Consider the following 24,801-nt stretch of genomic DNA (forward strand, 5'->3'; position numbering starts at 1 on the left):
AGAATAGACAGAGCTGAGATCTGTCCCTTTAATGAACTAGCGGATAAACCCTTTTCTAAACCTTCTTGTAGAAAAGACAATATCCTAGGAATCCTAACCTTACTCCAAGAGTAACCTTTGGATTCACACCAATATAGGTATTTACGCCATATCTTATGGTAAATCTTTCTGGTAACAGGCTTCCTAGCCTGTATTAAGGTGTCAATAACTGACTCAGAAAACCCACGTCTTGATAAAATCAAACGTTCAATTTCCAAGCAGTCAGCTTCAGAGAAGTTAGATTTTGATGTTTGAAAGGACCCTGTATCAGGAGATCCTGTTTCAGAGGTAGAGACCAAGGTGGACAGGATGACATGTCCACCAGGTCTGCATACCAAGTCCTGCGTGGCCATGCAGGTGCTATTAGAATCACTGATGCTCTCTCCTGTTTGATTCTGGCAATCAATCGAGGAAGCATCGGGAAGGGTGGAAACACATAAGCCATCCTGAAGTCCAAGGTGCTGTCAGGGCATCTATTAGGACTGCTCCTGGATCCCTGGATCTGGACCCGTAACGAGGAAGCTTGGCGTTCTGTCGAGACGCCATGAGATCTATCTCTGGTTTGCCCCAACGTCGAAGTATTTGGGCAAAGACCTCCGGATGAAGTTCCCACTCCCCCGGATGAAAAGTCTGACGACTTAAGAAATCCGCCTCCCAGTTCTCCACTCCTGGGATGTGGATTGCTGACAGGTGGCAAGAGTGAGACTCTGCCCAGCGAATTATATTTGATACTTCCATCATTGCTAGGGAGCTCCTTGTCCCTCCCTGATGGTTGATGTAAGCTACAGTCGTGATGTTGTCCGACTGAAACCTGATGAACCCCCGAGTTGTCAACTGGGGCCAAGCCAGGAGGGCATTGAGAACTGCTCTCAATTCCAGAATGTTTATTGGCAGGAGACTCTCCTCCTGACTCCATTGTCCCTGAGCCTTCAGAGAATTCCAGACGGCACCCCAACCTAGAAGGCTGGCGTCTGTTGTTACAATTGTCCAGTCTGGTCTGCTGAATGGCATCCCCCTGGACAGATGTGGCCGAGAAAGCCACCATAGAAGAGAATTTCTGGTCTCTTGATCCAGATTCAGAGAAGGGGGACAAGTCTGAGTAATCCCCATTCCACTGACTTAGCATGCATAGTTGCAGTGGTCTGAGGTGTAAGCGAGCAAATGGCACTATGTCCATTGCCGCTACCATTAAAGCCGATTACCTCCATGCATTGAGCCACTGACGGGTGTTGAATGGAATGAAGGGTGCGGCAAGCACTTTGAAGTCTTGTTAACCTGTCCTCTGTCAGGTAAATCTTCATTTCTACAGAATCTATAAGAGTCCGCAGGAAGGGAACTCTTGTGAGTGGAACGAGTGAACTTTTCTTTTCGTTCACCTTCCATCCATGTGACCTTAGAAAAGCCAGTACTAACTCTGTATGAGACTTGGCAGTTTGAAAGCTTGAAGCTTGTATCAGAATGTCGTCTAGGTACGGAGCTACCGAAATTCCCCGCGGTCTTAGTACCGCCAGAAGAGCACCTAGAACCTTTGTGAAGATTCTTGGAGCTGTAGCCAATCCGAATGGAAGAGCTACAAACTGGTAATGCCTGTCTAGAAAGGCAAACCTTAGATACCGGTAATGATCTTTGTGAATCGGTATGTGAAGGTAAGCATCCTTTAAATCCACTGTGGTCATGTACTGACCTTCTTGGATCATGGGTAAAATTGTCCGAATAGTCTCCATTTTGAATGATGGAACTCTTAGGAATTTGTTTAGGATCTTTAAATCAGGATTGGCCTGAAAAGTTCCCTCTTTTTGGGAACCACAAACAGATTTGAGTAAAACCCTTGTCCCTGTTCCGACCGTGGAACTGGATGGATTACTCCCATTAACAATAGTTCTTGTATGCAGCGTAGAAACGCTTCTTTCTTTATTTGGTTTGTTGACAACCTTGACAGATGAAATCTCTCTCTTGGAGGAGAGTATTTGAAGTCCAGAAGGTATCCCTGAGATATTATCTCTAGCGCCCAGGGATCCTGGACATCTCTTGCCCAAGCCTGGGCGAAGAGAGAAAGTCTGCCCCCCACTAGATCCGATCCCGGATCGGGGGCCCTCAATTCATGCTGTTTTAGGGGCAGCAGCAGGTTTCCTGGCCTGCTTGCCCTTGTTCCAGGACTGGTTAGGTCTCCAGCCTTGTCTGTAGCGAGTACCAGATCCTTCTTGTTTTGGAGCAGTGGAAGTTGATGCTGCTCCTGCTTTGAAATTCCGAAAGGAACGAAAATTAGGACTGTCTAGCCTTAGGTTTGGCTTTGTCTTGAGGCAGGGCGTGGCCCTTACCTCCTGTAATGTCAGCGATAATTTCTTTCAAACCGGGCCCAAATAAGGTCTGTCCCTTGAAAGGTATATTAAGTAATTTGGACTTAGAAGTTACATCAGCTGACCAGGATTTTAGCCACAGTGCTCTGCGCGCCTGAATGGCGAATCCGGAATTCTTAGCCGTAAGTTTAGTTAAATGTACTACGGCTTCCGAAATGAATGAATTAGCTAGCTTAAGTATTCTGAGCCTGTCCGAAATGTCGTCCAGCGTAGCTGAACTAAGGTTCTCTTCTAGAGACTCAATCCAGAATGCCGCTGCAGCCGTGACCGGCGCAATGCATGCAAGGGGTTTGCAATATAAAACCTTGTTGAACAAACATTTTCTTAAGGTAACCCTCTAACTTTTTATCCATTGGATCTGAAAAGGCACAGCTATCCTCTACCGGGATAGTGGTACGCTTAGCTAAAGTAGAAACTGCTCCCTCCACCTTAGGGACCGTTTGCCATAAGTCCCGTGTGGCGGTGTCTATTGGAAACATCTTTCTAAATATCGGAGGGGGTGAGAACGGCACACCGGGTCTATCCCACTCCTTAGTAATAATTTCAGTTAGTCTCTTAGGTATAGGAAAAACGTCAGTGCTTGTTGGTACAGCAAAATATTTATCCAACCTACACATTTTCTCTGGTATTGCAACTGTGTTACAATCATTCAGGGCCGCTAACACCTCCCCTAGTAATACACGGAGGTTTTCCAGCTTAAATTTAAAATTTGAAATATCTGAATCCAATCTGTTTGGATCAGAACCGTCAGCCGCAGAATGAAGCTCTCCGTCCTCATGTTCTGCAAGTTGTGACGCAGTATCTGACATGGTCCTAGCATTATCAGCGCACTCTGTTCTCACCCCAGAGTGATCACGCTTGCCTCTTAGTTCTGGTAATTTAGCCAAAACCTCAGTCATAACAGTAGCCCTATCTTGTAATGTTATTTGTAATGGCCGCCCAGATGTACTGGGCGCCACCATATCGCGCACCTCCCGAGCGGGAGATGCAGGTACTGTCACGTGAGGCGAGTTAGTCGGCATAACTCTCCCTCGTTGTTTGGTGGAATTTGTTCAATTTGTACAGATTGACCTTTATTTAAAGTAGCATCAATACAGTTAGTACATAAATTTCTATTGGGCTCCACTTTTGGCGTTGGCACAAATAGTACAGGTCTCATCCTCTGAATCAGACATGTTTAACACACTAGCAAATAAACTTGCAACTTGGAAATATTATTCAAGTAAAACACAATGAAAAAAAAAAAAACGTACTGTGCTTTAAGAAGCACTGAAAGATATATAACAGTTGAAATCAATAAACTTTGAAAAACAAAACACAATTTAGCAAAGGTTTGTTCCCATTAGCAAAGAAAAACTAACCCTGATGGCATAAAAAAGTTAAAGAATAAACGTTTTTTATCACAGTCAATTATAATCTCACAGCTCTGTTAGATTACTTCCCTCAAACAAGCTTTGAAGACCCCTGAGTTCTGTAGAGATAAACCGGAACATGCAGGAAAAAACAATGAGCTTCTGACTGAAATTTTTGATGCGTAGCAAAAGCGCCAAAAAACATAATTTATGTAAGAACTTACCTGATAAATTCATTTCTTTCATATTAGCAAGAGTCCATGAGCTAGTGACGTATGGGATATACATTCCTACCAGGAGGGGCAAAGTTTCCCAAACCTCAAAATGCCTATAAATACACCCCTCACCACACCCACAATTCAGTTTAACGAATAGCCAAGAAGTGGGGTGACAAAAAAGTGCAAAAGCATATAAAATAAGGAATTGGAATAATTGTGCTTTATACAAAAAAATCAAAACCACCACAAAAAAGGGCGGACCTCATGGACTCTTGCTAATATGAAAGAAATGAATTTATCAGGTAAGTTCTTACATAAATTATGTTTTCTTTCATGTAATTAGCAAGAGTCCATGAGCTAGTGACGTATGGGATAATGACTACCCAAGATGTGGATCTTTCCACACAAGAGTCACTAGAGAGGGAGGGATAAAATAAAGACAGCCAATTCCTGCTGAAAATAATCCACACCCAAAATAAAGTTTAATGAAAAACATAAGCAGAAGATTCAAACTGAAACCGCTGCCTGAAGTACTTTTCTACCAAAAACTGCTTCAGAAGAAGAAAATACATCAAAATGGTAGAATTTAGTAAAAGTATGCAAAGAGGACCAAGTTGCTGCTTTGCAGATCTGGTCAACCGAAGCTTCATTCCTAAACGCCCAGGAAGTAGAAACTGACCTAGTAGAATGAGCCGTAATTCTCTGAGGCGGAGTTTTACCCGACTCAACATAGGCAAGATGAATTAAAGATTTCAACCAAGATGCCAAAGAAATGGCAGAAGCTTTCTGGCCTTTTCTAGAACCCGGAAAAGATAACAAATAGACTAGAAGTCTTACGGAAAGATTTCGTAGCTTACAACATAATATTTCAAAGCTCTAACAACATCCAAAGAATGCAACGATTTCTCCTTAGAATTCTTAGGATTAGGACATAATGAAGGAACCACAATTTCCCTACTAATGTTGTTGGAATTCACAACTTTAGGTAAAAATTCAAAAGAAGTTCGCAACACCGCCTTATCCTGATGAAAAATCAGAAAAGGAGACTCACAAGAAAGAGCAGATAATTCAGAAACTCTTCTGGCAGAAGAGATGGCCAAAAGGAACAAAACTTTCCAAGAAAGTAATTTAATGTCCAATAAATGCATAGGTTCAAACGGAGAAGCTTGAAGAGCTCCCAGAACCAAATTCAAACTCCAAGGAGGAGAAATTGACTTAATAACAGGTTTTATACGTACCAAAGCTTGAACAAAACAATGAATATCAGGAAGAATAGCAATCTTTCTATGAAAAAGAACTGAAAGAGCAGAGATTTGTCCTTTCAAAGAACTTGCGGACAAACCCTTATCTAAACCATCCTGAAGAAACTGTAAAATTCTTGGTATTCTAAAAGAATGCCAAGAAAAATGATGAGAAGACACCAAGAAATATAAGTCTTCCAGACTCTATAATATATCTCTCGAGATACAGATTTACGAGCCTGTAACATAGTATTAATGACAGAGTCAGAGAAACCTCTTTGACCAAGAATCAAGCGTTCAAACTCCATACCTTTAAATTTAAGGATTTCAGATCCTGATGGAAAAAGGGACCTTGTGACAGAAGGTCTGGTCTTAACGGAAGAGTCCACGGTTGGCAAGAGGCCATCCGGACAAGATCCGCATACCAAAACCTGTGAGGCCATGCCGGAGCTACCAGCAGAACAAACGAGCATTCCTTCAGAATCTTTGAGATTACTCTTGGAAGAAGAACTAGAGGCGGAAAGATATAGGCAGGATGATACTTCCAAGGAAGTGATAATGCATCCACTGCCTCCGCCTGAGGATCCCGGGATCTGGACAGATACCTGGGAAGTTTCTTGTTTAGATGGGACGCCATCAGATCTATTTCTGGAAGTTCCCACATTTGAACAATCTGAAGAAATACCTCTGGGTGAAGAGACCATTCGCCCGGATGCAACGTTTGGCGACTGAGATAATCCGCTTCCCAATTGTCTATACCTGGGATATGAACCGCAGAGATTAGACAGGAGCTGGATTCCGCCCAAACCAAAATTCGAGATACTTCTTTCATAGCCAGAGGACTGTGAGTCCCTCCTTGATGATTGATGTATGCCACAGTTGTGACATTGTCTGTCTGAAAACAAATGAATGATTCTCTCTTCAGAAGAGGCCAAAACTGAAGAGCTCTGAAAATTGCACGGAGTTCCAAAATATTGATCGGTAATCTCACCTCCTGAGATTCCCAAACTCCTTGTGCTGTCAGAGATCCCCACACAGCTCCCCAACCCGTGAGACTTGCATCTGTTGAAATTACAGTCCAGGTCGGAAGCAAGAAAGAAGCCCCCTGAATTAAACGATGGTGATCTGTCCACCATGTTAGAGAGTGACGAACAATCGGTTTTAAAGATATTGTTTGAGATATCTTTGTGTAATCCTTGCACCATTGCTTCAGCATACAGAGCTGAAGAGGTCGCATGTGAAAACAAGCAAAGGGGATCGCGTCCGATGCAGCAGTCATAAGACCTAGAATTTCCATGCATAAGGCTACCGAAGGGAATGATTGTGACTGAAGGTTTCGACAAGCTGCAATCAATTTTAGACGTCTCTTGTCTGTTAAAGACAGAGTCATGGACACTGAATCCATCTGGAAACCCAGAAAGGTTACCCTTGTCTGAGGAATCAAAGAACTTTTTTGTAAATTGATCCTCCAACCATGATCTTGAAGAAACAACACAAGTCGATTCGTATGAGATTCTGCTAAATGTAAAGACTGAGCAAGTACCAAGATATCGTCCAAATAAGGAAATACCACAATACCCTGTTCTCTGATTACAGACAGAAGGGCACCGAGAACCTTTGTAAAAATTCTTGGAGCTGTAGCTAGGCCAAATGGCAGAGCCACAAACTGGTAATGCTTGTCCAGAAAGGAGAATCTCAGGAACTGATAATGATCTGGATGAATCGGAATATGCAGATATGCATCCTGTAAATCTATTGTGGACATATAATTCCCCTTGCTGAACAAAAGGCAAGATAGTCCTTACAGTTACCATTTTGAACGTTGGTATTCGTACATAACGATTCAATATTTTTAGATCCAGAACTGGTCTGAAGGAGTTCTCCTTCTTTGGTACAATGAAGAGATTTGAATAAACCCCATCCCCTGTTCCGGAACTGGAACTGGCATAATTACTCCAGTCAACTCTAGATCTGAAACACATTTCAGAACGCTTGAGCTTTTACTGGATTTACTGGGACACGGGAAAGAAAAAATCTCTTTGCAGGAGGTCTCATCTTGAAACCAATCCTGTACCCTTCCGAAACAATGTTCTGAATCCAAAGATTGTGAACAGAATTGATCCAAATTTCTTTGAAAAAACGTAACCTACCCCTACCAGCTGAGCTGGAATGAGGGCCGCACCTTCATGTGGACTTAGAAGCAGGCTTTGCCTTTCTAGCTGGCTTGGATTTATTCCAGACTGGAGATGGTTTCCAAACTGAAACTGCTCCTGAAGATGAAGGATCAGGCTTTTGTTCTTTGTTGAAACGAAAGGAACGAAAACGATTATTAGCCCTACTTTTACCTTTAGATTTTTTATCCTGTGGTAAAAAAGTTCCTTTCCCACCAGTAACAGTTGAAATGATGGAATCCAACTGAGAACCAAATAATTTGTTACCCTGGAAAGAAATAGAAAGTAAAGTTGATTTAGAAGCCATATCAGCATTCCAAGTTTTAAGCCATAAAGCTCTTCTAGCTAAAATAGCTAGAGACATAAACCTGACATCAACTCTGATAATATCAAAAATGGCATCACAGATAAAATTATTAGCATGTTGTAGAAGAATAATAATATCATGAGAATCACGATGTGATACTTGTTGCGCTAAAGTTTCCAACCAAAAAGTTGAAGCTGCAGCAACATCCGCCAAAGATATAGCAGGTCTAAGAAGATTACCTGAACACAAATAAGCTTTTCTTAGGAAGGACTCAATTTTCCTATCTAGAGGATCCTTAAACGAAGTACCATCTGACGTAGGAATAGTAGTACGTTTAGCAAGGGTAGAAATAGCCCCATCAACTTAGGGATTTTGTCCCAAAATTCCAATCTGTCAGACGGCACAGGATATAAATGCTTAAAACGTTTAGAAGGAGTAAATGAATTACCCAATTTATCCCATTCTTTGGATATTACTGCAGAAATAGCATTAGGAACAGGAAAAACTTCTGGAATAACCACAGGAGCTTTAAATACCTTATCCAAACGTTTAGAATTAGTATCAGGAGGACCAGAATCCTCTATTTCTAAAGCAATTAGTACTTCTTTAAGTAAAGAACGAACAAATTCCATTTTAAATAAATATGAAGATTTATCAGTATCAACCTCAGAGACAGAATCCTCTGAACCAGAGGAGTCATCAGAATCAGAATGATGATGTTCATTTAAAAATTCATCTGTAGGAAGAGAAGTTTTAAAAGATTTTTTACGTTTACTAGAAGGAGAAATAACAGACAGCCTTCTTTATGGATTCAGAAACAAAATCTCTTATATCATCAGAAACATTCTGCACCTTAGATGTTGAAGGAACTGCAACAGGCAATGGTACTTTACTAAAGGAAATATTATCTGCTTTAACAAGTTTGTCATGACAATCAATACAAACAACAGCTGGAGAAATGGCTACCAAAAGTTTACAGCAGATGCACTTAGCTTTGGTAGATTCAGCACTTGACAGCGATTTTCCTGTAGTATCTTCTGACTCAGATGCAACGTGAGGCATCTTGCAATATGTAAGAGAAAAAACAACATATATATAAAGCAAAATTGATCAAATTCCTTAAATGACAGTTTCAGGAATGGGAAAAAATGCCAAGAACAAGCCTCTAGCAACCAGAAGCAATAAAAAATGAGACTTAAATAATTGAGACTAAAGCGACGCCCATATTATTTGGCGCCTAAATGCTTTTTGGCGCCAAAATGACGCCACATCCGGAACGCCGACATTTTTGGCGCGAAATAACGTCAAAAAATGACGTAACTTCCGGCGACACGTATGACGCCGGAAACGGAAATAGAATTTTGCGCCAAAAAAGTCCGCGCCAAAAATGACGTAATAAAATTAAGCATTTTCAGCCCCCGCGAGCCTAATAGCCCACAGGAAAGAGTCAAATTTTTGAAGGTAAGAAAAAATGAATAAATCAAAAAATGCATTATCCCAAATATGAAACTGACTGTCTGAAAATAAGGAAAGTTGAACATTCTGAGTCAAGGCAAATAAATGTTTGAATACATATATTTAGAACTTTATAACAAAGTGCCCAACCATAGCTTGGAGTGTCACAGAAAATAAGACTTACTTACCCCAGGACACTCATCTACATATAGCAGATAGCCAAACCAGTACTGAAACGAGAATCAGCAGAGGTAATGGTATATATAAGAGTATATCGTCGATCTGAAAAGGGAGGTAAGAGATGAATCTCTACGACCGATAACAGAGAACCTATGAAATAGACCCCGTAGAAGGAGATCACTGCATTCAAATAGGCAATACTCTCCTCACATCCCTCTGACATTCACTGCACGCTGAGAGGAAAACCGGGCTCCAACTTGCTGCGGAGCGCATATCAACGTAGAATCTAGCACAAACTTACTTCACCACCTCCATCGGAGGCCAAAGTTTGTAAAACTGAATTGTGGGTGTGGTGAGGGGTGTATTTATAGGCATTTTGAGGTTTGGGAAACTTTGCCCCTCCTGGTAGGAATGTATATCCCATACGTCACTAGCTCATGGACTCTTGCTAATTACATGAAAGAAAAAGGTCCCTCCCCCTCACACACAACAGTGAGAGAGATCAGTAAACTGTCATAATTAGATCAAGCAACTGCCAAGTGGAAAAATAGTGCCCAAACATTTTATTCACCCAGTACCTCAGAAAATGAAAACGATTTTACATTCCAGCAAAAACGTTTAACATAAATTAAGTGTTATTAAAAAACCTGTTGCTTTGCAATTAGGCTAAAGTCTTATATACACAGTGTAATTCCAGTGAAGTACCATTCCCCAGAATACTGAAATGTTAAATATACATACATGATATTATGTCGGTATGGCAGGATTTTCTCATCAATTCCATTGTCAGAAAATAAAAACTGCTACATACCTCTTTGCAGATTAAACTGCCCGCTGTCCCCTGATCTGAAGTTTACCTCTCCTCAGATGGCCGAGAAACAGCAATATGATCTTAACAACTCCGGCTAAAATCATAGTAAAAACTCTGGTAGATTCTTCTTCAAACTCCACCAGAGAAGGAATAACACACTCCGGTGCTATTAAAAAATAAACTTTTGATTGAAGAAATAAAACTAAATAAAATCACCATAGTCCTCTCACACATCCCATCTAGTCGTTGGGTGCAAGAGAATGACTGGGGGTGACGTAGAGGGGAGGAGCTATATGCAGCTCTGCTGGGTGAATCCTCTTGCACTTCCTGTTGGGGAGGAGTAATATCCCAGAAGTAATGATGACCCGTGGACTGATCACACTTAACAGAAGAAAAATCACACAAAGCAGCATGTAAATAATTAATACACTGATTAATAAACCCCAAATGTTCAATAAACCCCCTTCAGGGGATATTAACCCTGGATCCTATCAAGGTATAAAGGAGCCACACTGTGACCCTGTTATAGCGTTTTATGTGTAAAATTTTAAACAATCTTACCTCCAGGATCCATGCTGTGGAACAGAACACAGCTTTCAAGTGTGACAGTCTTAAAGCAGCGCTCCTGACATGGACTTGAGGGAGAGAAAGCAGGCAGTGAAACTCGTCAACACTGATTGCTTTGGAGCTGTTAACAGTAGTCTGGATAGTTTTGCAGAAAAAATGTCACTGCATCTCCAGACTAACTTTCATCAATACTCTCACTGAGAGGTTGACATGACTACTTAAAACTCCAGTCCTATCTCGAAGGGCAGATACCCTTTTTTTAGGACTCTCTGAATCTTCAGATACTTCTCTGCCACCTCCTAACGTGACAAAAGGCAAAGAATGACTAGGGTGATGAGGAAGTGGGAGGGATATTTAAGCCTTTGGCTGGGGGGTCTTTGCCTCCTCCTGGTGGCCAGGTGTTGTATTTCCCAACAGTAAGGAATGAAGCTGTGGACTCTCTCTATATTAGGAAGGGAAACAATTAACTGTGTTAAAGGGGTGTTAAGTCACTGTATTCGCAACCAGCTTTATGAACATATTTTCAAACTGGCTGGGCCCTCTCGCTCACACCCACTATTTGGGGAATGATTTTTGCTGCTATCTGCTGTTTTCATAGGTTTTCTATAGCTAGTATTCCAGTTCTGAAATATTCTGTATAAGTGGCAGTTTCAATAGGCAAAACCACCAATTTCAAATTACTAAATAAACATAAAGGAGCTGTTTGCATATAATTTAATACACTCCAGTGGGTACAATTGAGAACCATTACTTTATAAGCTCATTAATTACTGGTACCAACAGATCTCAGCAGATGATATAAATAGGAACAGACTTTTAAATATAGGATATCTAACTTACAACATGGCAGCGCAAGTTACTATATAGCAACTCAGAGGAGCTGGAAATACCATAAAAAGAGTTAAATTACAGGATAAGGGGACAAAATAAATAATGAAAGTATATTGCAAAGTTTTTTTTAATACACAAACATTTTATATTACAATCTGAAATGGTTTAATGGCCCACAATTGACACTAGAGTTTTTGTTGCCTTTCCCAATTTATTCACACACTTAAAATAGTTCCTCACCCCTGAAAAAGATAATGTTCTACTGTGAGAATTTACTATAGTGAGCTAAGACATATTAGTTAATGGTTGGTAACATCTGACAAACCTTGCACCAAGGGATGCTCGACAGAATAATGAAAACAAAGCAAAGATTAGCACAAAATTATTGTGCAGATGAAATCTAGAGTGCAGCTTTTAAGTAACTTAATTACTAAGAAATGTGATTAGAATAATTATTTAGAGGCGGTACAAACAAGACCTGAGGGATTTTACAGTGCGTCAGCCTGACGTACACACTGAAACCTACACATCAGCCTTTCACAGATTTATTACATTTAAATAATAATATCAACAGTAATAATAACAGCACTACTACTAATAAATTGCATTAGGTCACGTTATACTCGAGTGTCTTTATAGCATATTTTATCTTTTACATAAAAAAACACTTACATTTTTTAATCATAATACAAAATATGGTTATACGGATGCACTCTGTACAAAACTCATAAGACAACAGCTTATAAAAATACTGAAATAAGAAAACATTACAAAATAAAAGTAGAAAAGAAGAAATCTACTTACGTGTCTGTATCCAATGAAAAGTAATCATATAATTTAACTATTCTTGGATGGTCAAGTTCTTTGTGTATTCTATACTCTCTGCAGGCATGCCTGAAATATACACATTCACATTAACATGACTGTACAGTTGAATGACAAGTCTTATTATCAAAGGGCAGAGTTAAATTTACTTGTGGTAGTTTTCCTTCTTCTCATCTCGCCAGCTTTTGTTAAGTTGATGAATTTTCACAGCAGCGTATCTTTGTTCATAAAGATCAAAAGCCTGAAAACAAAATTGTACAGTTTAAAGCATACATTTCAATCGCAGAAGAAGTTTAAAAACCATGGACTAAACATGTAATTTAACACCTAACAATTATTTATGCATCAACTCAAATATTTCAATTATATGCAAAACATTCCACTGGCTATAGAAACTATTGCTATTATAACAAGCATACAATGTAATACAGCCCATACTGGAAAAAAATTAAAGGGACATGAAAGTGCAAAAAGAAAGCATTCTAATGTGTTAAATATATTTGTATTAACCATTAAATTCAATCCCTGCAAAAGGAGTTAAAGGGACATAAAATAAGTTGGGATAGAGACAATATAATATACAGGTATACCTCACTTTACAGCGCCTCACTTTACAGCGCTTCGCTAATACAGCGATTTGTGGAGCTGAAGTTCACCCTCCAAGGATTTTTAAACAGTGCTGTAATCATCGTGAGATTGTGAGAAAAGTGACTGGCACCATTTTGTTATGCGCAATGCCAATTCACCCTTTTTACAGCATTACAGTGCAATCTGTGCCTCAGTGCTATAGTCTGGTAAATTGTACTACAGTAATTGTCACTATTTTACAGGTGCAGTATGTATTGAATACTAAAGGAATACTGTGCTGTGCTACTGTTAAACTAAACATTTAACTATTGCACCCCTAATATATGTTAATTCAAACATGTTTTCAAGTTTTTAAACACACTGGCAAGTGAAAAGAAAGCCCAAACTGTCTTGTTTCACTTTAAAGGGACAGTCTAGGCCAAAATAAACTTTCATGATTCAGATAGAGCATGTCATTTTAAACACTTTTCCAATTTACTTTTATCACCAATTTTGCTTTGTTCTTTTGGTGTTCTTAGTTGAAAGCTTAACCTAGGAGGTTCATATGCTAATTTCTTAGACCTTGAAGCCCACCTCTTTCAGATTGCATTTTAACAGTTTTTCACCACTAGAGGGTGTTAGTTCACGTATTTCATATAGATAACCCTGTGCTCGTGCACGAGAAGTTATCTGGGAGCAGGCACTGATTGGCTAGACTGCAAGTCTGTCAAAAGAACTGAAAAAAGGGGCAGTTTGCAGAAGCTTAGATACAAGATAATCACAGAGGTTAAAAGTATATTATTATAACTGTGTTAGTTATGCAAAACTGGGAAATGGGTAATAAAGGGATTATCTATCATTTAAAACAATAAAAATTCTGGTGTAGACTGTCCCTTTAAGGCGGTTTTCACTTTACAGCAGGGCTCCGGTCCCTAACCCGCTGTATGAGCGGGGTATACCTGTATGTACTTTAATTACTTTACCTGCAAATTTATACTGCAGTGCTTTGCCATTAACCCTTTCTTTTTATTTTCTGAATTGTAAAGCTCTAACTCCCCCCCACACAATTCCTTTTATGGCTGTATCTATGTTTATTGTTGTTTTGGTAAAATGCAAAAGTGAATAGGGATTATCTGCTGGAGCATGCCTAGAAGCTGTAAACTCAGTTGAAATAAAATGCTTGTGTCTAAACACTGATAAGTGGGGTGGAGTTGGCTGCTCCAGGCAGTTTAGCTATGTAATTAATTTTGCTTATTTTTTTTAAAACTTGCCAGCAATTTTTAAACATTTTTCATATGCAAACTATTTTAAATTAATTAGCCCTTTTAGGATATGCACAGATCTCAACCTGTTTTATGGCACTTTAAGGGAAAGTCAACACCAGAATTTTTGTTATTTTAAAAGATAGATAATCCCTTAATTACACATTCCCTAGTTTTGCATAATCAACACAGTTATAGTATTTTACCTCTGTAATTACCTTGTATCTAAGCCTCTGCAGACTATCCCCTTATTTCAGTTCTTTTGACAGACTTGCATTTTAGCCAATCAGTGCTCACTCCTCGGTAAATTCACGTGCATGAGCTCAATGTTATCTATATAAAACACATGAACTAATGCCCTCTAGTGGTGAAAAACTGTCAAAACGCATTTAGATTAGCGGCGGCCTTCAAGGTCTAAGAAATTAGCATATGAACCTCCTAGGTTTAGCTTTCAACTAAGAATACCAATAGAACAAAGCAAAATTGGTGATAAAATTAATTGGAAAGTTGTTTAAAATGACATGCCCTATTTGAATCATGAAAGTTTTTTTTGGACTACACTGTCCCTTTAAAGAGACAGTCTAGTCAAACTTAAAGGACCATTATACACTCAAAAAATATAGGCTATTTAAATTAAGCACCAAAAGAAGATAAAGTTTATAATTGACAAGTATTAGCAATTTTGCTGCTAACTCTCCTAAAAATGATTATAAAGTTTATAATCCTCTCATGAGAATACGAACGTAATATCCACTAGCTTCAGGGCAAGGCTTTTCTACACTCCCTATTCTAGTGTCCTTTACAGACAGCCCCCATGCTGGGGCTGTCTGTGTAATAGATAAGCTGTCACTTACAAATTCCCTCACCCCTCTCAGCCGTTTCTCCCCGACTGTTTACACTGGGCAGGGATCTCACTCCCCCCTCTGTCCCCCCATAAGCATTCTGTAGACACAAGGGGAATATTTCACTCACAGCTCTGTGAAGTATGATCCTGAGATGTTTTACAGAGCTGTGTGTGAAAATATTCAGCGTGCCGTAATGAGGACAAAGAGGGAGTCAGATATATGCACACTTGCGCTGTTTTTTATATGGACAGATGTATTTTATATTTATATCAGCTGAACACTGCCTGAGAGATGTAGACAGAGCATTTAATTGTACCTGTAACAAACTGCACATTAGCTAAATCACAGGGATTCTACTCCAGCAGTCTCAGTTTCATCTGCTCCTCTGCAACATCCAGAGCTCCGCCCCCAGGTACTCCCACTCTCCTGCCTCCTCATAAATATTCATATTGTAGCTGTAAAGCTGGGGGCGGAGCTCTGGATGTTGCCGAGGTGCAGATGAAACTGAGACAGTGCTGGGGTAAAATCCCTGTGATTTAGCTCATGTGCAGTTTGTTACAGATACAATCAAATGCTCAGTCTACATCTCTCAGGCTGTGTTTTTTCACAAACCTAAAGTTTGTGAAAAAATTTGTGAAAAGTGGCAATTTTGTTATTTGATCGCATATGGTGGCATGAAATATACCAAAATGGGCCTAGATCAATACTTTGGGTTGTCTTCTAAAAAAAAATATATATATATATATATATATATATATATATATATATATATATATATATATATATATATATATATATATATATATATACACACACACGTCAAGGGATATTCAGGGATTCCTGATAGATATCAGTGTTCCAATGTAACTATCGCTAATTTTGAAAAAAAAACGTGGTTTGGAAATAGCAAAGTGCTACTTGTATTTATTGCCCTATAACTTGCAAAAAAAGCAAACATGTAAACATTGGGTATTTCTAAACTCAGGACAAATTTTAGAAACTATTTAGCATGGGTGTTTTTTTGGTGGTTGTAGATGTTTAACAGATTTTGGGGGTCAAAGTTAGAAAAAGTCTGTTTTTTCCATCATATTTTATTTAAAAAAAATGTATAGCAAATTATAAGATATGATGAAAATAATGGTATATAATATGTGTGGTTACAGTAAATGAGCAAGAGGAAAATTACAGCTAAAGACAAACACTGCAGAAATGTAAAAATAGCCTTGGTCCCAAACGGTCAGAAAATGGAAAAGTGCTGTGGTCCTTAAGGGGTTAAACTTTCATGATTCAGATAGGGCATGCAATTTAAAAAAAACTTTCCAATTTACTTTTATCATCAAATTTGCTTTGTTCTTTTGGCATTTTATTGTTGAAAGATAAACCTAGGATGGCTCATTTGCTAATTTCTAAGCCCTTGAAGTCCGCCTCTTATTTCATTGCAGTTTAAAGTTTTTTGCAGCTAGACAGCGCTAGTTCATGTGTGCCGTATAGATAACAGTGCTGACTCCTAGGTAACTCCCCAGGAATAAGAACAGATTGATTAAAATGCAAGTCCGTCTGAAATAAAGGGGCAGTCTGCAGAGGCTTAGATACAAGGTAATCACAGAGGTAAAAAGTATATTAATATAACTGTGTTGGTTATGCAAACTGAGGAATGAGTAATAACAATTTATGTAAGAATTTACCTGATAAATTAATTTCTTTCATATTGGCAAGAGTCCATGAGCTAGTGACATATGGGATATACAATCCTACCAGGAGGGGCAAAGTTTCCCAAACCTCAAAATGCCTATACATACACCCCTCACCACACCCACAATTCAGTTTAACGAATAGCCAAGCAGTGGGGTGATAAAGAAAGGAGTAGAAAGCATCAACAAAGGAAATTTGGAAATAATTGTGCTTTATACCAAAAAAATCATAACCACCATAAAAAGGGTGGGCCTCATGGACTCTTGCCAATATGAAAGAAATGAATTTATCAGGTAAATTCTTACATAAATTATGTTTTCTTTCATGTAATTGGCAAGAGTCCATGAGCTAGTGACATATGGGATATCAATACCCAAGATGTGGAGTCTTCCACTCAAGAGTCACTAGAGAGGGAGGGAATAAAACAAAAACAGCCATATTCCGCTGAGAAAATAATCCACAACCCAAAAATAAGTTTATTTTCACTTTTGAAAGAAAAAAACAAATCAAAAAGCAGAAGAATCAAACTGAAACAGCTGCCTGAAGAACTTTTCTACCAAAAACTGCTTCCGAAGAAGCAAATACATCAAAATGGTAGAATTTAGTAAATGTATGCAAAGAGGACCAAGTGGCTGCTTTGCAAATCTGATCAACTAAAGCTTCATTCTTAAAAGCCCATGAAGTGGAGACTGATCTAGTAGAATGAGCTGTAATTCTCTGAGGCGGGGTTTGACCCGACCCCAAATAAGCTTGATGAATCAAAAGTTTCAACCAAGAAAATAGCAGAAGCTTTCTGACCTTTCCTAGGACCAGAAAATAAAACAAAAACTGGAAGTCTTCCTGAAATTTTTAGTAGCTTCCACATAATATTTCAAAGCTCTTACCACATCCAAAGAATGTAAGGATCTCTCCAAAGAATTCTTAGGATTAGGACATAAAGAAGGGACAACAATTTCTCTACTAATGTTGTTAGAATTCACAACCTTAGGTAAAAATTGAAAAGAAGTCCGCAAGACTGCCTTATCCTGATGAAAAATCAGAAAAGGAGACTCACAAGAAAGAGCAGATAGCTCAGAAACTCTTCTAGCAGAAGAGATAGCCAAAAGGAACAACACTTTCCAAGAAAGTAGTTTAATGTCCAAAGAATGCATAGGTTCAAATGGAGGAGCCTGTAAAGCCCTCAGAACCAAATTAAGACTCCAAGGAAGAGAAATTGACTTAATGACAGGCTTAATATGAACTAAAGCCTGTACAAAACAGTGTATATCAGGAAGTATAGCAATCTTTCTGTGAAATAAAACAGAAAGAGCTGAGATTTGTCCTTTCAAGGAACTTGCAGACAAACCCTTATCCAAACCATCCTGAAGAAACTGCAACATTCTAGGAATTCTAAAAGAATGCCAGGAGAATTTATGAGAAGAACACCATGAAATGCAAGTCTTCCAAACTCTATAATAAATCTTTCTAGAGACAGATTTACGAGCTTGTAACATAGTATTAATCACTGAATCAGAGAAACCTCTATGACTTAGAACTAAGCGTTCAATTTCCATACCTTCAAATTTAATGATTTGAGATCCTGATGGAAAAACGGACCTTGAGATAGTAGGTCCGGCCGTAACGGAAGTGGCCAAGGAGGGCAACTGGACATCTGAACCAGATCCGCATACCAAAACCTGTGTGGCCATGCTGGAGCCACCAGCAACACAAAAGACTGTTCCATGATGATTTTGGAAATCACTCTTGGAAGGAGAACTAGAGGCGGGAAGATGTAAGCAGGTTGATAACACCAAGGAAGTGTCAGCGCATCCACTGCTTCCGCCTGAACATCCCTGGACCTGGACAGTTATCTGGGAAGTTTCTTGTTTAGATAAGAGGCCATGAGATCTATCTCTGGAAGCCCCCACATCTGAACAATCTGAAAAAACACATCTGGATGGAGAGACCACTCCCCTGGATGTAAAGTCTGGCGGCTGAGATAATCTGCCTCTCAATTGTCTACACCTGGGATATGTACCGCAGAGATTAGACAGGAGCTGGATTCCGCCCAAGCAAGTATCCGAGATACTTCTTTCATAGCTTGGGGACTGTGAGTCCCACCCTGATGATAGACATAAGCCACAGTTGTGATATTGTCTGTCTGAAAACAAATGAACGGTTCTCTCTTAGAAGAGGCCAGAACTGAAGAGCCCTGAGAATTGCACGGAGTTCTAAAATATTTATTGGTAATCTCGCCTCTTGAGATTTCCAAACCCCTTGTGCTGTCAGAGACCCCCAAACAGCTCCCCAACCTGAAAGACTCGCATCTGTTGAGATCACAGTCCAGGTTGGGCGAGCAAAAGAAGCCCCTTGAACCAAACGATGGTGATCTATCCACCATGTCAGAGAGTGTCGTACATTGGGATTCAAGGATATTAATTGTGATATCTTTGTATAATCCCTGCACCATTGATTCAGCATACAAAGCTGTAGAGGTCTCATGTGAAAACGAGCAAAGGGGATTGCGTCCGATGCTGCAGTCATGAGACCTAAAACTTCCATGCACATAGCCACTGAAGGGAATGACTGAGACTGAAGGAGCCGACATGCTGCGACCAATTTTAAACGTCTCTTGTCTGTTAGAGACAGAGTCATGGACACTGAATCTATCTGGAAGCCTAAAAAGGTGACCCTTGTCTGAGGAATCAAGAAACTTTTTAGTAAATTGATCCTCCAACTATGTTTCCGAAGAAACAACACTAGTTGATTCGTGTGAGATTCTGCAGTATGTAAAGACTGAGCTAGTACCAAGATATCGTCCAAATAAGGAAACACCGCAATACCCTGTTCTCTTATTAGATAGTAGGGCACCCAGAACCTTTGAAAAGATTCTTGGAGCTGTTGCTAGGCCAAATGGAAGAGCAACAAATTGGTAATGCTCGTCTAGAAAATAGAATCTCAGAAACTGATAGTGTTCTGGATGAATCGGAATATGAAGGTATGCATCCTGCAAGTCTATTGTGGACATATAATGTCCTTGCTGAACAAAAGGCAGAATAGTCCTTATAGTCACCATCTTAAAAGTTGGTACTCTTACATAACGATTAAAAAATTTTAGATCCAGAACTGGTCTGAACAAATTTTCTTTCTTTGGTACAATGAATAGGTTTGAATAAAACTTTTGGGATGGTGGTGTGCCACAGGATTTTTTATTGTAAAAAAGTGTGCCACAGCAAAAAAAAGGTTGCAAATCACTGTATTAGACTGAACGTCAATAGGACTGGTTACCTCAATATCCAAAGTAATTAACACTTCTTTTAATAAAGAACGCATATACTCTATTTTAAATAAATAAGTAGATTTGTCAGTGTCAAAATCTGAGGAAGGATCTTCTGTTTCAGATAGGTCCTCATCAGAAGAGGATGAATTATTATGTTGTTGGTCATTTGAAATTTCATCAGCTAAATGAGAAGTTTTAAAAGACCTTTTACGTTTATTAGAAGGTGGAAATGCAGACAAAGCCTTCATAATAGATTCAGAAACAAATTCTTTAGAATTTACAGGTATATCATGCACATTAGAAGTTGAAGGAACTGCAACTGGCAATGTACTATTACTGATAGAAACACTATCTGCATGTAAAAGTTTATCATGACAACTATTACAAATGACATTCGGTGGCATAATTTCTACAATTTTACAACAAATGCACTTAGCTTTTGTAGAACCCATGTCAGGCAGCAATGTTCCAGCAGAAACTTCAGAGGCAGGATCAGATTGGGACATCTTGCTCAATGTAAGAGAAAAAACATATTAAGCAAAATTATCTATTTCCTTAAATGACAGTTTCAGGAAATGGGAAAAATACAAAAGCATAGGCCTCTTGATAGAAAAGAAAGCAGGAGGCAAACAACAATGGGGTATTGAAATAATGAAGAAAAAATTGGCGCCAAGTATGACGCACAACGTAACGTAAACTTTTTTGGCGCCAAAAATGTCACACTTGCGTCACTAATGACGCTGCCGTGTGAAAGGTCTCGACGTCACGTATGACGCCGGAAATGACGAAGTTGCGTCAAAAACGTAACTTCCCGCGCTAAAAAAGTTTGCGCCAAAAATGACCTAATAAAGTCTAACATTTGACGCACCCGCGGGCCTAATACCCGCAAATGCAAAAAGTAGTCAAATTGAAAAAGACTAAACCCCAGGTAAGAAATACATTTCTTAAAGTGTTTATATTCCCAAATATGAAACTGACAGTCTTCAGAAGGAAATACATGAACCTGACTCATGGCAAATATAAGTACAATACATATATTTAGAACTTTATATAATTTGCATAAAGTGCCAAACCATAGCTGAGAGTGTCTTAAGTAAATTAAAACATACTTACCAAAAGACATCCATCCACATATAGCAGATAGCCAAACCAGTACTAAAACAGTTCTTAGTAGAGGTAATGGTAAATTTGAGAGTATACTGTCGATCTGAAAAGGGAGGTAGGAGATGAATCTCTACGACCGATAATAGAGAACCCATGAAAAAGACCCCCGTTAGAGAAATCATCGTATTCAATAGGTGATACTCCCTTCACGTCCCTCTGACATTCGCTGTACTCTGAGAGGAATCGGGCTTCAACAATGCTGAGAAGCACATATCAACGTAGAAATCTAGCACAAACTTACTTCACCACCTCCATAGGAGGCAAAGTTTGTAAAACTGAATTGTGGGTGTGGTGAGGGGTGTATTTATAGGCATTTTGAGGTTTGGGAAACTTTGCCCCTCCTGGTAGGATTGTATATCCCATATGTCACTAGCTCATGGACTCTTGCCAATTACATGAAAGAAAAAGAGATTATCTTTTTAAACAAAAATTCTGGAGTAGACTGTCCCTTTAAATTTAAAGAGCTATATATGTGTGTAGTGAACAATCACCAGCTTACTCCCACTAGTGAATTCCAGACCCCTTAGCCTACCTAGGTATGCTTTCCAATGATATCAAGGGAATGAAAGGGACATAAAACCCAATCTATTTTTGCGATTCAGACAGAGAATACATTTTAAAATAAAGTTCCAATTTACTTCTAGTACCAAAATTGCTTTGTTCTCATGGTATACTTTGTTGAAGAAATACCTAGGTAGGTGTCATGCACATGTCTGGAGCACAACCTGGCAGGAAAAAGTGCTGCCATCTAGTGCTCTTGCAAAACTGCTGCAGACACGTGCACGCTCCTGAGCCTAATTGCTTTTCAACAGTGGATATCAAGAGGACGGAGAAATTTTGATGATAGAAGTAAATATGAACGGGTCTTAAAATTGTTTGCTGCCAGAAGCATGAAAGTTTACATTTTGAATTTGTACAAAGGTTTATAATAATCACACGCACAAATATATACTCAGTTACCCATTAGTAAGCGGTCATTTATGCATAACTAGAGTTAAAATAAAATGTTCTATTTTATCTTTCCATTGGAATGATCCTTTAAAACTCAGTTGGCATATCTATATATCTGCCCTGAGCAACAGGATGAACGATACATTTATGGTTATTGTTGTGTTAAAGTTATAACAACCACAAAGCAGTGTTAATGATTGGAACCACAAATTCATATTAGCTTGACATGTCTGATATATAATAGCTGCATCTACCAAATAAATGGTATAATTGAATCAGGTATTTATTTATGCTTCATATAATTCAATTAAAAATGATATTGTATAAACAAGTCTGATAAACATGTAGCTAATATGGATAGATATCTTATAGTAATAGGCAGTAAAAAAAAAAAGTGAGATGCAAATGTAATATTATAGCTGTGGTCAAATCACCTCTAAGTTAATCGTCAATGAACCTGTTTAGTGTAATGTTAGTACTGGAATGACCCCTAATAGCTTATGGCAGTAATGATGCGAGAACAATAACTTTAATTACTGAACATGACATTTAATGATATAAACAGCAATAGAGAAATCACTGATCTTTAGATACAATAAGCTGTGCACCACAAATTCTCATTGAAATGCTAAGCCTTAAATACATGCTTAATGTGGATTAAAAAGCTTTCAGTAAACTGTAATTTTACATCAACTCTACCTTGTACACTTCACTAAAACCGCCTCGACCTAGTAGATGAAGTAATAAATATCGTTCATTCAACGTAGGGTGATCTTTAAATCTAAAGGAAAGTAAGAATATATGTTAGTAATCAAGAACAACCAGTGCTGATATACAGACATCTGTAGACATGAAAGTAAGATAAAGTTCACTGTAAAAAAAAAAAAAACAAAAAAACACAACAATCAAACAACAAAGCAATGGGAAAATCTTTTCTCTGCGCAGAGTTTAATAAATAACCTATTACATCCATTATAGAAACAGTTATGCAAGGATTAAAAAGGAACAAATCAATAAATAAAAACACACAAATATTAAAAATGGACATTAAACACTAAATAAATGCTTAATAGAATAATGTAGTTGAATTAAAGGGACAGTTAAGTCAAAATTAAACTTTCATGATTCAGATGTTACTTTTAAATTTACTTTTATCAAAATTTGCTTTGTACTCTTGGCATTCTTTGTTGATAGCTAAACCTAGTTAGACTCATATGCAAATTTCTAAGCCCTTGAGAGCTGCCTCTTCTCATTTTGGCAGTTTTTCACAGCTCGACAATGCTAATTAATGCGTGCCATATAGATAACATTGCACTCACTCCCTTTGAGTTATTTATGAGTTAGCACTGATTACCTAAAATGCAAATCTGTCAAAAGAACTGAGATGAGGGTGCAGTCTGCAGAGGCTTAGAAACAGGTAATCACAAAGGTAAAAAGTATATTAATAAAACAGTGTTAGTAATGCAAAACTGGTGAATGTGAAAAACAAAAATCCTTTAACTTTTTCAAGTAGACAGTCCCTTTAAAGATTAGCCTAATCTGCATATACAATATGAAAATATATTTTTTAAATTACATTTGTTGTTTAAATAATCAAAAGGTTGTGTACAATTGTAATGTCCATAAAGCAATGTGCAGTGCTATGTTTTAACAAAGGTTTCCTTCTTTGTTGGGTCTAATTAGGGACAGTTATAAAAGGGGATTAGAGTGTGCAACCAATCACGGTTAAGTCTGGATTCTGCACTTCCACTTTTAATTGGAATTTCCCAATTAAATTACAGGTTAAGGGGACAAATATAATACAATTATTACATAAAACATTTTATGCTACAATCTCAAACTATTAACTGCCATTTTAAATGAAATCTCTCCCCTCGTGTAAATAATTAAAAAATATGTAACCAACCACAATTTATAATGTGAAATTTACACAGAACAATAGCTCTACATTTGAACATTGAAGCTGCATTACTCTAAAAGACTAAACAGTTGAGGTTTAAAAATCTCTGCTGGGTCACTGCACACAACAAAACAGAACCAAAATGGTTACTGTATATAAAAAGCATGAGAAGCTAAACTATTTATAAAAGATCTTACTGTGAATTATCTTCATTATTTATTCTTTTAAGTTCTCGTATGTGTAGATTTCGAACCCTTTCCAATCGTTCCAACTCTGCCTGGATTTCAGCTTCTTCCTGTAAGAAAAAAAATGCTGCTACCTTAAGATATTACAACAATATCAATGTGTGTGTGTTTTGCTCTGGAATGCCCCTTTAAATAGACCGTAAACACCTTGGGATTTTGATATAACATGTTTAGTTATATATAATGAAACAACTTTGCAATATATTTTCATTATTTGTTTTTCAACCTTTTCATTAATTTAGCTTTAACAATTGATCAATTTCTAATACTCATAACTTGAAATGCACCCTGCTGACTTCTCAAGGCTAACTGACTTTATAAATAAAAAACCCCAAAATTTATGCTTACCTGATAAATTTCTTTCTTTTGCGATGTACCGAGTCCACGGATTCATCCTAACTTGTGGGATATTGTCCTTCCTGACAGGAAGTAGCAAAGAGCACCACAGTAGAGCTGTCTATATAGCTCCCCCCTTAACTCCACCTCCCAGTCATTCGACCGAAGGCCAAGGAAGAAAAGGAGAAACTATAAGGTGCAGAGGTGACTGAAGTTTACATAAAAA

General features: G+C 38.3%; 1 protein-coding gene across 1 annotated transcript in view; it reads right to left on the reverse strand.

Moving 5' to 3' along the window:
- The window catches only part of TLK1 (tousled like kinase 1), a 725,439-nt gene that overhangs the window by 116,428 nt on the left and 584,210 nt on the right, over positions 1 to 24,801 (reverse strand). Inside the window, 4 exon segments of the mRNA XM_053698426.1 lie at positions 12,334 to 12,423; positions 12,504 to 12,595; positions 22,794 to 22,875; positions 24,192 to 24,289. Of these exon segments, the coding sequence (XP_053554401.1) occupies positions 12,334 to 12,423; positions 12,504 to 12,595; positions 22,794 to 22,875; positions 24,192 to 24,289 (362 nt within the window).

The sequence above is a fragment of the Bombina bombina genome, chromosome 1 (assembly GCF_027579735.1).
Source record: "Bombina bombina isolate aBomBom1 chromosome 1, aBomBom1.pri, whole genome shotgun sequence".
Taxonomy (NCBI): Eukaryota; Metazoa; Chordata; class Amphibia; order Anura; family Bombinatoridae; genus Bombina; species Bombina bombina.